A 15,486-nucleotide genomic window follows, 5' to 3' on the forward strand; every position below is an offset into this window, starting at 1 on the left:
GTACCTCACAGGTTTTCTTGCCTCCCATCCTGACTATCAGAGGGATGGCGTCCACATTGGTGGACTTCAAACTAGTGGTTTGTCAAGTTATTTAGCATGTATTCTTAAAAAGTAAGCTAGAAGCTGCCTTGGTCACTTTCTTAGGTATTTACATATGAGCACTTAATGCAAGAAAATAAATATAGCAAAATGTATGCGTGTCCCATTACCGTGACAAATGATAGGAGAATGACTCTTATTTCAACTCCTGCCTGAGAGCGCACCTTCCATCCTGGCAGCAGGGCCATGCAGCCACGGTGCACAGGCTGCTTGTGGGCTAGGGAAGAGAACTCAGGCCAGAAATGAGGCAGGGCTATAAATCACTGGGCTCAGCCCTAAATTATTCCTTACTCTTTATAGGCCTCAAGTCTCTCAAAATAGCACCAACAACAGGAGAAAAGTGTCCGAAACACAAGAGCCCATGAGTGACTGAGTGATATCTTACACTCAAACCCTAACATGAGCCAAAAAAAAAAAAAAGGTCTCTTCTTGTTGTTGTTGTTGTTGAAGACAGGACTCAACATTGTATCCCAGGCTAGAATTTACTAGATAGTCTAGGCTGGCTTCAAACTTAGAATGGTCTGCTGTCTCAGTTTCCTGGGTGCTGAGGAATGGGCTTACCCTGCCTGACCAGGAAGAAACTTATTTAACGCACTGGCTGCAAAATAATACAGAGTGCAACCTGGGCAGAGATTGGGTTTGGCTGAAATGGAGTCTTTCCGAGGCCTTCTCAGTCCCATGAGACTGACTCGGCTCTCTTTCCAGTCATCCTGTCTTCATCCTTGTCATGGCACCATGACCCCATGGGAGACCCCAGTCATGTCTCTAACACGCATATGCCTGGTTTTAATCACCTGTTTTCCTACTGTCTGTTCAGGCAGACAGCAGGACCCTTACGAACAGAGAATGTGTGCTCTTCGGTATTGGTTCGAGCTTGGCACATTCTGTGCTCCTAGGAAATGTGTCGTAATGTTTTGGTCTTGCAAAGCAGTGGTCCATACTTTCTTACTTGGAGAGCATCCAGGATGCGGTGAGACCAAGTGAGTATGAGGTTAGAAATGAAGATACCTAAGGAGGCAAAAATTGGCAACGGCACATGGTGAAAATTGACAGTGCAGCCCAGTGTCTGGCGTGTGGTGTTTGCATGGTGATGTGCACATGCTCTGATTGGCTCTCAGAACAATGCAGTAGGCTGGGAAGATGGCTTGTTGCCATTTTGCATGTAGGAAAGCTTGGGGTGGTTACTTGCCCACTTCAGGGATTACACCCAAAAAGGGGGAGCTTAGCAGGTCCCAGATAACATCTAATCCTGTCTTATTTTAGCTGTATTCTTACCATCCAGGTTACAAAACAACTTTTATGATGGTGACAACCTCAGTGTGGCTCAGCTTTTGTCATGTGTTGGTCTTCATAGCCACCTCCGAGGTGGCACATAAATGACAGAATTAAATGCCATTGACCTACAATGGTGCCATCTTAGAATTAGAAGGAAGCAAAGCTCCCTGGGTGCCTGAGTCCCCTCTTTGGCACCTCTTTGGTCTGTCTTGGAGGCCACTGCAATTGTGTCTATAGTGGAGAATTGCTGCCTCTTTTATTTTTTATTTTTTATTTTATTTTATTTTTTTATTTTTTTGAATTGCTACCTCTTAATACAGCCCACCCCCTTTTAAAGAACATGACATCAAAGAAGCAAGTCAAGCACAGCAGGTTTTAGAATAATAGCACGCAGGAACCCATGAGGAGAGGAGTCAGCCCTTCACATAGATGTGGAAACGAGGCAGAGGCCAAGCTGAGCTGGGCGACAGTGAAGGGACAGACTTCTTCCATGAACTTGCATGGCGGTGGTGCCTTTGACGTCATGGGTAAAGCCTGTGGGCCAGCCCTTGGCTCAGCCCTGAGCACTGAGGCCTGCACTGTACCCCAACTCTCTATGAGCTGCAGGCCCCAGAGAGGAAGACAGATAAGACTTGACATCGGAGCTCCCTTGACCTCAGCCTTCTAAGGTCATTCTGGCTTTGACAAAGCTGGATCTCTTCTGAAGGACATACATGCTTCAGTGTGAGTTGTTGGCCCATTTGTTTTTCTGAATGTAACTAGGTGCATAGCGGGGCTGGGCTGATTTACCAAACTCCAGCGGGACAGTGACTTACATGGAAGTTCTGTGAGGAGGGGCTGCAGTACAGCCATCTGTATGAAGGTGAAGATTCCTGGGAATGGGCCTTCACTGTGGTTTCACTTCCAAGGCCCTTACACCCAGAGTCTACTGAGGTGCCAAGTACCCCACTCCTATACTGACATATGCAGTATCTATCCAGCTCCTAACTGTTCTCCAGAGAACTATTGCCCCAGTTCGCCTTCTCTCACCCGCGTGTCCACTCAACAGGAATTTCCGGGAAGCATATTACGTGCTGGGCGCTGGGGACGTAGCCAGCAAAAACAGCTAAACTGTCCTTCTCGTGTGTTCACAGAGCCCCGGGTTGTCTCGCTGTCTCGCGGTCTCTTTTTCCTTAGCCAAGGTCCGTGCTGCACTGACTTGCACACGTTTATTCTTATGTTCCTTCTTTGCTACAAAAGCAAACGACCCATTTGTGACTCCGCCCAAACCACAAGGTAGTGTCAGGAGTGGTGGCAGAGACTTTTCTGCGAGGAGGTCAACTAACAAAGCTTTTCAACTTGCCACACACTAGAGGGACATCATGGACAGCTGCAGACCTATAAAGTGCAGTCATCCCCAAGCTGACCGTAGAGATGTCTCTGCTCATGTGTTCTAATGGGCGCTGTGTTCCCAGTGGTCAATGGAACAGTGCAGTGACCCAGGCAAGGACAGCAAATACCTTCCTCACACCTGCACACTGACCGTGGTTCCTATGGCCACAGTGACTGTCTTTCCCTCCACCAGGGAAGTGGCTGGAAATGGAACTCTATGACCCATGGTGCCCAGGCCAGGGCCCGACCCAGTCCCTGTGAGCTGGCAGCCCCACCTGCTTTGGCCTTACTACATGTCTTCACTTCCTTTCTTTGTTCTTCTGGCCTCTAGTCCAGTGGTTCTCAACTGGTGGGTCGTGACCCCTGTGGGGGTCAAATGACCTTTTTATGGAGAGTGCCTGAGACCATCAGAAAACAGATATTACAGGTTTTTAACAGTAGCAAAATTACAGTTATGGAGTAGCAGCAAAAATACACTTATGGTTGGGGTCACCATAATCTGAGGAACCATATTAAAGGGTCAGGTCACCACAATAGGAAGGTGGACAACCGCTGGTCTGGTCATTAACATAGGTAAGCTAAGTATGCTGGTCTCCAGGACAGATTGGCCTGTGGCCACCTTTGGCTGAAAGATGAGAAACTTTGTACAGAATCATTGGGAAGATAGTTTGATTCACAAAAGTTTCATGTGGACCCTGGCTGGTCTGGCAGCATGCCTGTGATTCCAGCACTTGGAAACCTGAAACAGGAGGATTGTAAGTTCTCAAGGTCAGCTTACGCTACAGAGTGAGATCCCATCTTTTCCAGACAAGGTCTAGGTATGTACCCCTGGCAAGAGCACCTCCTGACTCTGCCTGCAGAGCACAGAGGCCCTGCAGATGCAGCAGCACTCCCTGCAGGCCTCTCCTGGAAGAACTGGATGCTGGTATTGGCTGCACACTTTTCCATGTTGATACTGGGGAGGGTGGATGTCTGCTTTGCTGCAGGTAGGGGGACTGTTCATAAATGTAGTTCTTTGTTATTCTTTCAGTGATGGGTCCTGCCACAATGATGGTTCAAGCCCATTAGCTTGGATGACACTGCACCATGTACAGTGTGGAAGATCTCCTGATTTCTCATGGGTACAAACCAGCCCGAGATGTCCCAGCACCACATGAAGACAGATCAGAGGGGTGCCGGTCAACCAGGACAAGAACCCGAGCTGGCCAAGGTCTATCGAATGGGTACGAGGATGGTCCTACAGCTCATGCCCACAGTAGGAAGCCCCTGAGGACAGGACACACGAGCAACTCTGAGAGCCGCAGCAGCAAGCCAAGAGGCCACGGGGAGCGCCAAAGCACTTCTGCTTCTAGAATTCCTGAGGCAGGGTAAGCTTTGCATTAGCCCAGCATTTTGGGTTGCTTTGGGATCTGAGTTAGCACAGGGCTGGGCAGCAGAGCTTCATTCCCTGTGGTGAGTAAACAGACTCCACCAAGGCAAACAGCGCATCTCCTGGCTCTGATTTCCTTCTCTTATAAAGTACTCAGCCACATAGGAAACGTCCTGGCACACTGTAGAGCTCACGCATGCCTACCTCGTCACTCTAAAATACTCAGCTTCCTCAGTGATGTGGTGCAGTAGTTTGTGGAGTTCAGGAAGTTGGAAAGGCACATGTGCTCCCTCTACTTGCATATTCACAATGTGGCTTTTGACCCATCTTGCCTTCGCATCCATGCTGCCCTTGTGTGGTTGTCCCACCTGAACACAGCTATGCCTGTATGGGGGCTTCCTCATGAAAGAAGTGGGGGGTGGCTTGGCTGGGGGGATGGTGGTAGGAACAGGAATTTCTGCCGACATGAGGAGGGGCCCCAAGCCTTTCCGAGCAATTTCAGTTCAGGCAAACCAGTGCCATCCTTTCATCAAACTGTACTTATCTCAGGACGGGGAGACTGTAAAGAAAGGAGTGACCGTGGAGCTGGACGGGACCAGCCGGAGGGGACAATGTGACAGGAGAGGCTAAAGCTCAAAGAAGTAAGCATGGTACAGAGTAAAGAGGATGGATGAGAGCCAGCCTTCCAGAGAAAGCCTCTTCTTGGTTGCTCCCCAGCTTTCGGACAGTAATGGAAGAACATTCGTACTTGAATGTTGGGCAGCACCAGAACATGTGGCAGGTTCTTCCTGCCTTGTGTAGTAAAGGCAGGCTTGCCTCACATTATCCGCTGGAGCCGGCTCAGGAGGGACTCCAGGCTGGAAGTTAGGGAGGGACTTTTTAACCTTGCTCTTCAAATTTCACACCTTTGTCGGGTACTTTGTGGGCTTGTCAGCCATGTTTCTCCAGAAACCGTCTTGCTATGGGTTTCTGGAGGGAAGTCGTTACAGACAAGTTGGTTGAGGATTAGAGAACTTTCCTGCCAGGTGTACTTGCGCATGCTTTCCTCATGGCCCCTGTTCTCCCTAGTTCTGTGCTGCATCACGTGGCACAAAGGTGGCCCTGACTCCTCTTCAGTTTTTGCTACAGAGCTTGAACTGCCACACAGGGTATGTTTGATGTGTAGGACTCCAGGACTTCCCTCCGCTTGTGTAGGACCAGGCTCCTGAGGCCGGTCAGATGCCCCTTCCCAGCCTGTATGCGAGCAGGCAGCCTTGTCCAAGCAGCCTCTCTGGGCATCCTGAGTGAGACGCTCTGATGAGTGGCTGTGTGTCACACTGGCATGTTTTCATATGGAGGACAACGATGCCTCTTCTGGGTGTTTCTGAGATTTACCGAGTACCTTAGAAAGTAGATAGCAGCTTCTAGATCAAAAGGAAACCTTATAAGGTTGAGAGACTCCATGCCAGTGCAGGCATTCCCTGGATGACCTGGGATGTCATACTCTTCCTTTGACAGCCAAATGACACTTGTAATTAGAAGTCTATAGGAAGTGAGCATGGAGGGGAACCGTTTCCCCATCAGGAAGGTGTATCTTTGGGAGGAAATAGATCAATGCCAATAGTGAACAGCTCAAACAGTTGAATCTAAAGATGAAATCAAGCACACCACAGCGCATGCACATCCTGCATCTGAATGAATAAATGCTGCTCCTCCAGCTCCCAGCCTTTGGTCCCTTGACAAGTGCAGCCGTGGACTTGTAGCAGGTCCTGTCCCAACAGTGGCCACTCCTGGCCTGGGCTCCAGGTCTGCCAGGCACATGGAGGTCAGGATGTCCATCTCCAAGCTATGTGAAGACTGGACAAATCATGGGGCTCCTCTGATGACTCTCCTTCTGGCTATGGTCTGACCTATAGTTGTCCGCACATGTTGAGCTAGGGCCTCAGTACCTGGCTACCATTCTGAGAAAGATGGAGGCCAGTGCAATTGGAAGCCCCCAGAGTGAGTGCGGAGTGCGGAGGCCCACTGGTCTTATTCTGGCTATAGAGACACAGGCAGGGTGGAAGTATTGTTTCTTAGAGGAAGAGCAGGAGGCCCAGAGAGTGATGGGGGCTTGTCAGTGGCTACACTGGGTGGCCGTGGAGGGAACCTAGATGCTAGGCATCTGTGGCTGCCACCCTGCGCTGGTGAAGGCCCTGGCCACACTTCCAGTGTGAGAGACCTTAGCCTGTGAGCTCTCCCTCCAGCTGCCGAAGGCTGGACTGTCTTCACCTTGTGCCCTCCACTCTCTTCTGGCAGGCATGGCTGTGTCCCTTCCTGTCACTAGACATTGAAGAGATGCATGCAGCCATATCTCCATCAGATGTCGTATGCAGCCTGCCCTTCTGTGGACATTGCTCAGCTACATATCCATGCAGGGAAGAGTTGCCCACAGCCTGGCACTCAACTGCAATATCAGCCAAGCGCTTCTTTTGCTGTGATTAGCAAACACGCAAGGCCCTTGTTTCCTAACCTTGAAGATGTTGCCCAGAGCTCTCACCATTATGAGATCAAGTGATGCTGAGCAGCCAAGACAGAAACAGAGATGAAGGGATGTGTGAACTCGCTAAAAAGCTTTTATGCTCAAGTGGCAGAGATAGGACCAAAAGTCAATTCTCACATGTACACAGTTTATCCAAATTAACAACTAGCGAGAACTTGCTTTCTGAAATGTATGTCTGGGACTATTCTTCTATGGCGGGACAGCACAGAAGATAGGCTCTGAGCCCGGACCTGCAGGCATGTGCTGTGCCTGGCCAGCATGCCTTTCCTGCTGCCAGTGTCCTGGCCTCCTTAGATCACAGCCATCCCCCACTCACTCTCCAGGCTCTCCTGTTGTCCAGTTGGAAACCCTGCCTTGTCCACACCCCTTCTTCAGGCCCAGCCCATGGGCATGCCTCTGTCCCTGAGTTCCCTAGCATGTCCTCCCAGCCTCTGGGGCTGCCATGTCCTGAAGGCTGAACCTTATCTGATATATCAGCAGCCCAGCTAATTCCAGTTGCCCGCACTTTCACTTGGTAAACATTCATTCTTTAACAAATTCACCATGCCAGTCTGGCACCCCCATGTCCCGGCATTTGTGGAAGTACTAAGTGTGTCATGTCGGGCTCATCTGGGACAGGCGAGGGCTTGCCCACATTGAGGCTGGCTGAGGAAGGGTCCATGGTAAGAAAGAGGAGTGTTGGCCTCCAACTGGGCAGCTGAATTGGCCACCTCCCCACCCCTGTGACAGGGCAACTTAAGGACAACCTACTTCGTATATAGTTCCTGAGAGCACAGTGTCCATCGCGGCGGGGAAGGCATGGAGCTGAGAGGCTGGTTCGTGGCAGTGGGAGCACTTGGCACAGATTGTTCATGTCCTGGATAGAGCATGGTGGGCTGGAGTCTGAAGTAAGTGTCCTGGTCTGCTAGCTAGCCTGTACCTTATAAGGTTTTATAACCTTCGTGGAGGAATTGTCCATCCTGTCTGTCCTTGAGGGTGAGCTTGTGTTTGTGTAATCCCCTTTGCTGGGCAGCCCCTTCCTTGTGTGGACAGTGACTATGCCCCAGAAACAGGCTCAAGGCGATTGCACTGTTTTACTACATGACGGATTTCCTGGTTTGCTCTCTGTTACTGTGATACAGCCAACTCCGGGGAAAAAGGGTTTATTGCATCTTACATCATCAAAGCAAGTCAGAGACTCCCAAAAGAACCTGGAGTTAGGAACGGAAGCAGAGGCCACAGCGGAGCACTGCCTACTGCCTTGCTCCCAGGCCCACACTCAGCTATCTTTATATACAGCCCAGGCCACCTGCCCAAGGGCAGCACAGCCCACACTGGCCCAGGCCTTCTTATATCAATCAACAATCAAAGAAAAAAAAGCCACATAAATGTGCACACAGGACAGTCTGATGTTGGCACCCCTCAGTTGAGGTGCCCTCTCCCAAGGTAGGCAGCCAAAGCCCACTGCTAGGTTACCCACAATAGACAGTGTTGGACAGCAGCTAGTGCTTCAGGGAATGACCCCTGCAGCAGCCCACGAACCATGGAGCTTGTAGCTGCCCATAGTGGGCTGTGCGTGAGGACAGCATCCAGACCACAAGACCCTGAGCATATGGCCCGGCTGCTCTTTGAATATGGAATGTCTTTCAGCGAGCTCCTGTGTTTGAGCACTTGCTCTCTAGATGTGGGAGGTTATGGGCCTTTTAAGAGGCAGGGTCATATATATGTGAGCACAGACATAGTGCACATATGCATGCACATGTACGAGCACATGAGCATGAGAACACAGGAGCACGCACAAACGCACATGCATAGCCCACACACATCAGCACATACAGATGTGAGCGCACACATGCATGCATGCACACACATACAACACACAGGGAGAGTGGGTGGGGCACTGTGGAGGAAGTGGCATGCTTCCAGTGAGGTCGATCCTTAGCTCCCATTAAAATATGTGAAGACTGTTATCAGTCTTCACGGGTTTCCTTAATGTGTTTCCTGTGGAATAGTGTAATCAGAGGAAGCTGTAAAATAGCTTAATGGCGCAGAGGTTTGAATCTGAGCGTCACACCATAATAGGCTCTGCTCTGCTTCACCCAGGGAATTCTGTTGTTTCTTTTTTCTTTTCTTTTTCTTTTTTTCCTTTTTACGTTTTGTCAGTTAACTGCAAGGCTAACTTGTAATTATCCATCATCAGCAGCATCATGACTAATTAGAGACTGAGCAGCCGAGGGAGCCTCTGATGTGGTGGCTGCAGGCTCCCATCCTGGGGGGTTTACAGCAGGTGGATAAACACCCATTCTCACTGTGCTACTGGGTATGGTAAACAGTTCATTTCGGTTGTTTTTTTTTTTTTTTTCCTCCCAACGTTTCTCAAAGCATACCCTACTTATAATGGTTTTCTAAAATAGGAGTGCATAAATGTTTAAATTTAACATCAGATTCTGTGTCTCTTTGCTTTTCCAAAATTCTAAGCCCACACACTTTATTTATCTTTGGGGCTTACTTCATTTCCTCAGCACAGGGTGTGTATCTCAGCCTCCTCACAGGGGACAGCACAGATCCCTGTGCTAGCCAAGCCCCAGGCCTCTCCTCCCCTCTCTTCCAAGGCGCTTGCTCTTGTTTTGGGGCAGCACCTGCATCTCCAGTGTCTCCTGCCCATGCTGCCACAGTGCCTTCAGTGTGGAGTATGCTCAACAGGATGCAGGCTAGATCCTGGGACCAGTGTCTTGCAGAAGCATAGTGGTGAGGAAGGACTTCCTCCCAATGTCTTGGCAGCCATGGCACCACCCAGAGGCTTGTCTTTAGTTAGATACCTGGCTGAGTGTGAGAGGCAGTAAATGCCACTGGACAGTCTGGGCAGGAAACATGGCACTACACAAGTGCTGGGCAGCTGTCCACATCATTGCTTTGCCCTCAGGAGGATGGTACTAAACACTCCAGGAGAAATAAACAAACAAACAATCAACCCAGGAGGCGTGCAGCTCAGTAGTGGCCATCAGTAGCTCTGGGGTGTCCTAGGGTCTTCACAGCCGTCGGTTGGTTGCTGTGTGATCATCTTCTGAGTTTCTTCTTTACTCTGCCTGCTATGAGCTCAGCTGCTAAAGAACAGGGCTCAGAAGCAGAGAGCACCCACATGCCAGCTGAGTGAGTGAATTCATGGGTGGAATGGGAGTGGGAGGTAAGAAGCCAGACTGTTCTTTTATGTCAGTGGCACTGAGTGGCCTGTCCAGGTCAGGAAAGTTTGACTTGGTAAAAATACATTAATTCCTATTAGAGGAAGTAGGGGGTAGCCTGGAATAGTCCGCCTTACCTGTTGGATTTACATGGGAGCAGATGGGTGGACGCTTGCCCTTCCTGTTTTGTTTCAATAAACTAAACACTGGTTCGCTCCACATTGTCCTGTGGAAGCTGGTGTAGTGCCTTCCTTAGCGGCCAGCTGTGCTGGGAGGGGCAGCATCTTGTATGACACTCAGCTGGAGCATCGGTTCCTGCTGTTGTCAAGGCCTATGGATTACAATATAGCAAAAAGAAACTGTACTAAAATAGCCACTGCACCATGGCAAGCATTCTGTTGCCCCGCTTGCCTCTGTGCTTGCTTGTGCCTCTTTGCCCTTGGATGGGAAGACAGAGTGTGGATGTTACCTGTCCTCCAAGAATATTGCTCCCTCAAATTGTCTTCTTTTATTGCCACTCAGGTCTTAGGTCCTTTTTGTGCCTGTATTTCTGCCTTCCTGCTGCTTCTCTATCTTTTTACATTAAAAAAAAAAAACACTTATTTATTTGGTGGTGCTGGGGCATACATGTCACACTGCATGAGTGGAAGTCAGAGAACAGTTTGTCAGTTCTGTTCCTCCACTGCGTGGGTCCAGGAACCGAGAGCTCCAGTGACCAGGCTCAGCTGCAAGTGTCCTTACCCAGTCAGCCAGCTCACCGGCCCAAGATTGTTCTCAACTTGGTCCTGCTCTAGCAGGCAGCGAGGTGACACTGTGGCCCTGTAGCACTGTGGCAGGGATGGCTGCCTGTACTTCTCTTCCAGGCTTCTCTTGTGGAGTATGTAGTAACTTAAAAAAAAAAATGTTGAAAATGCCATTAGGTGGCACTCTGTGATAGCAGTCATTGCTGACTCTGTGAAAAGCAGACCTGACAGGATGGACCCATGGGCAGCGTTTCTCATTACACACTGCCCATGCAGCCTTCCAGGTGCACTGACTCCATAGTGTGCCACTGTGTGAGTTTGTGCAAGGTTTCTCTGTGTAGTCTTGACTGTCCTGGAACTCACTCTGTAGACCAGGCTGGCCTCGAACTCAGAGATCCACTTGCCTCTGCCTCCTGAGTACTGGGATCAGAGGCGTCGGCCACCACTGCCTGGCCCCCGACTGATTACGCTAGCCTCTACACTGCCTTCAGTCTTCGTCTTCTCCCTGCGTCCTGTTTCCTCTTTCCATTTGCTCTCGTGTGTTGGAGCCCCGCTTGCTGTGTGGTATACTGAATGACCATCCACAACATGCTGAAAAATGGAATGATGGGCTTCCAGGCCTGCAGCGAATTCTACAGGGGAAGATGGTAGACCCCATCACAAAAGCTTGTTAAGCACCTAATGTTCAACTGCAGCTGGTAAATGTGGGCAAACTGTGACGCAGTGTGCCATGGCCTCAGCCACACGAGATTAGAGAAAGATGCAGCCCGGGGAGGAGGAAGGAGAATGCGCTCTTTGATGCCTGCCTTACCCACTAGTATAGACCACTGGTCCCTCAGGAAGAAAGAGAGAGACTTTTGAAGGAATAGGGTGTGGCCATATCCATGCCGGTCCAGAGCATGCAGGTGACCTACAGCCGTAGGGTGCAATGTCTCCCAAGCTGTACACTTGAGAATCAAGAAGAAGCCACTGGGCCAGCAGATGGAGGTATGGCTTTGGAGCCTCCCGTCCCCACCCCGACCTCCGCATGGAGGGACAACTGACTGGACCTGGGGTGACCCCATGGAAAGTCCAGGTTCAGAATGGTGTTCATGGAGCAGGGAGAGGTGACTGAAGTGCCTGTGTCTCCCTTTTCACAGAGCAACCCGGGTCGGTGTGCAAGGCAGCAATTCCTCTGTTTGGTTCTTTACTAGACCACACCTACATCCTTTGCCCAGAGGGTCACAAGTCAGTCATGCCCACTGGGGAGTGCACTGGGACGGTAATCCTATCAGAGCTTGTGACCGATGTTAAAATCAGCACTTTCCTCCTAAGTAGTACATGCACCTTTTTGTTTCTAGCTCGTACATGTGGTGTGTGTGTGCATGTGTGTATGTATTGGGGGACACGTGTACCTGTGTGTAGAAGCGCCATTATTGTTTGCGGTCCACCTTGTACACCAAGCCACGTCCCCTACATTAGCCCAAAGCTCAGTGACTCTCTAGTCTACGCATCCAGCCTGCCCTGTGGATCCCGTCTCTGCCCCCCTCCCTGTGGGACTACAGGCAGGCTGCCACATGCATTTATGTATGTAACTCTGGTCTTCCTGCTTACTCAGCAAGTGCTTTACCTACATGCAGAACCTCTCTCCTAGCCTTAGGGTTACTTTTGAAGAGAAGACAGGGTAAAGGGTGAAGGCATCTGCCACCAAGCGTCATGATCCGCATTTAATCCAGGGAACATACACAGTAGAGGGAGAATAGTGACCCCGCAGGCTGTCCTTTGATCTCCACCCATGCCCTGTGACATGTGCACGCTTACATTCATGCACAGTTACACAGAATAAAGGAAAACATTTTAAAGGACAGGGCTGGGCTAGGCTCATTGGTAGCCTGCATGTGTGAAACTGCAGGCCTGGTCCTAGATACCCCAGAAAACAGTGAAGTGAAAATAAAAGAGTTGTCTCTTCTGGTTGGAAACGAGTCATGTGAAGGAACACAGGCCACTCCTAACTTTTCTCTTAATTCCCTGCAGAGGCAGGGAGTAGATCTGCCACGTTCCTTTACACGTGTTATTTTTCAAATGTTTGTATTTCAGATATTTTCCAGGCAGTCTATTAGGTGCTCTGTTGGCTTCACCACTCTGGCCCATGGCAATGTGGAGCTGTCTGAGATGCTTGCTTTGCCTCCTCCCCATCCCGTCCCCTGGGAGCCTTTCAGTGTGTGTGAGTCGGAGGTGCTGGCTGGACTCACACTTGCTGTGTCACCTTATCTCTCTCCCACCCCGTATCAGTGTGCCAGCAGGTTTATGTACAGAGCCCATTGTGAGCATTGCCTATGCTAAATCGTTAGTTACTTGGTTTTTTAAAGCATCAGTGACCATCCTTGTACCTCTCATGTGGTTTGAGGTCGAACTTGATCTGTGTCTTAGAGAATCTATATCTGTCGGTTTGTCTGATGAAGACCTTACAGGATGTTCCCTGGGTGGCTTCTACGGATGCCTGCCGTGGCTGGGCTCAGCCTAGGTTCAAAGAAGAAGACAGTTGATAAATAATTACTTTATAGATTTGGTGTGAGAGTGTATCTGTTTGTGTGTGTGTGTGTGTGTGTGTATGCATGTGTGTATGTATGTACAAGCATGTGCGAGCATGTGTGCATGTGTGTGCGCGCGCGCGCGCACACACACACACACACACACACACACACACACACACACACACGGGACAACTTTCAGGAGTTGGATCTCTACCTCCACCCTGTGGGTTCTAGGGACAAAACTTAGGTCACCAGGCCTGCCAGCGGGCACCTCTATTTACTGCGTCGTGTGCTGCCCCTTGGTTTGCTATTGTGAGGCAGGGTCTTACTGTTTAGTCATGTCTTACCTAGAACTCTCAACTCAGCCTCAGCCTTCAAGTCTTGGGGTTCTAGGTACGCACCACTATGTCTAGCAATGCTTCACAGTTGTCTGTGTCATGTGGACTGATATTTAAAATAGATTATCTATAGGGCTGAGGGATGGCCCCAGTTAGAACAACTGTGACCTGGGTCTGTTCCCAGCAGCCATATTAAGCTTCTCACAGTGGCCTAGCTCCAGGGCATCCAGCACCCTCTTCTGTCCCTTGGACACCTATACCCCATGTGGCATACACGCATACAAATAAACACATGGATAAATACAATTATAAAAATAAAAAAGAAACTAGATTGTTTAAAATCTCCCAGATGGACCTGGAATTCCTTTAATTTAGGATTTGGATGTATTGTGCAAATAAATTTAACCCAGAATGCTTAGTGATTTTGATTAGTTTTGACAAAGTGAAGATGATAACAAGTTTACACAGAGCAGAAAACTGACCACATCACATCAGTAGGAAGTCACAGGCTGTTTATATTCATGTCCCATTTATGTCATTTTTATCTGTTTTTGAAGTCATGATCATGGCATGTGTGTGCACAAACAGCACCTTGAGATTCCAGCCCCCACTTTAAGCATAAGCCATGCTCACCACAAAACCAGAGCCACACTGTGGCTTCCCCCATCAGGTCAGCTACTGCAGAACATGGTCAGACCACTGGCATGTGAGAAGGGAGGAGATAAAGCCCACTCGCCATCAGTAACTGAGGCGGGAAGAAGGTACCAGTCACACACAACACACTCTGGTTTGTGCTGCTCAATCCCAGTTCAGTCTGTGACTGTTGCTTCGGGTGTCTTACTGCACTGCCTCCTGTGTTCTATAGTCTGTCGCCCTCCAGACAGGACCAGTGACACCTATGTGCATGTCTCCTATAGGTTCCTTAGGGTAGGGCTGCAGCTTCTAGAACTGCAAGGCTAGCCCAAGTCTAGCAGGACTCTACTGAACTAGTGACGATGAAGATTCCAGAAGCAGCTGAAAGACTGACATCCGCTCTCAGCAGTGAACGCAGAGGTGTGTAGGCCTCTCAGTGAGCCATACCCTGGGCCTCAAAAGGTCAAGCCGTGCAGACAGCAGCTGCATTGATGGTTATTGGGCACTGACCCTATCCTTTGAGGCAGATAGGTAACTCCCAAGGAAAATAGTAACATAGAACTGTACCAAGGGCTCTGGGCCTCACCTATGCGCTGCCAGATCACTCCCACCTTTTATGTGATGGTGTGCCGTAGTCACACAGGACTGGTGACTTTGAGTCCCTCCCAGCCCCACATGCCTGTCCCTCCAGACAAATGGTGGCAGAATATATGGTGGCAGCAGGGATGGGGCATTACCAGCAATGAAAACAATGCAAATGAAATAACAAGAAGTTAATTTCACTTATCTCATGAGGAAAAAATAATTTATAAGTAGAGCCAAAACTGTTGTGCAAACCCATCTGTCTCCCGCACGCCCGGTGGACTGTAAGCTGGACTGGCTTAGTATTTAGGGTGGATTTGACAGCATGTCCCATGATCTGCTCATTCCTTTTATAAGACTATCCTCAAAGAGTAGAGACTTCCATCAAGTGCTAGTGCACAAAGTGATCCTCAGAGCGTTAGGACAGAATCCATGTGAATGGTCACCAAGGTCCGATCACGTACATGTGATGGAATACTGTGTACCATCACAATTGAATGCTGGGGGAGTTTATCTCACAATGGAAGGATTAAAATGCTGTGGCTATGGGCGTGGTGGTGTGTCCCTGCAATCCCAGCACTTGGGAGGAAGAGACCTACAATCAGGAATTCAGGGCCAGCCTATACTACCTGGGACCTTGCATCAACAAAACCTCTAATAATGAGTAAAAAGAGACTGCAGTGCCTAATTGATTGGCTTTCTGCTTTCATTTCTCTGGTTAAAATTCTTTCCCAGATTCTTACTAATGTTCTAATTCAGGAAAGTTAAGTTAATTAACTTTCCTGTACCCTGGCTTCCTTGCCTGCCAAAGAGAGAAATAGTAGTGGCATTAAAGTTTAGATGAGGTAACTTATTTGATGCATTTAGCACTGCACATTGCACAG

General features: G+C 49.4%; 1 protein-coding gene across 1 annotated transcript in view; it reads left to right on the plus strand.

Annotated features, from left to right (window-relative positions):
• The window catches only part of Jcad (junctional cadherin 5 associated), a 70,016-nt gene that overhangs the window by 44,525 nt on the left and 10,005 nt on the right, over positions 1 to 15,486 (plus strand). The window contains exon 2 of the mRNA XM_051151170.1: positions 3,776 to 4,112. Coding sequence (XP_051007127.1) covers positions 3,832 to 4,112 — 281 coding nt within the window. The 5' untranslated portion in view covers positions 3,776 to 3,831. The remainder of the gene's footprint in view (positions 1 to 3,775; positions 4,113 to 15,486) is intronic.

This window comes from Acomys russatus, chromosome 9, assembly GCF_903995435.1.
Source record: "Acomys russatus chromosome 9, mAcoRus1.1, whole genome shotgun sequence".
In the NCBI taxonomy this organism is placed as follows: Eukaryota; Metazoa; Chordata; class Mammalia; order Rodentia; family Muridae; genus Acomys; species Acomys russatus.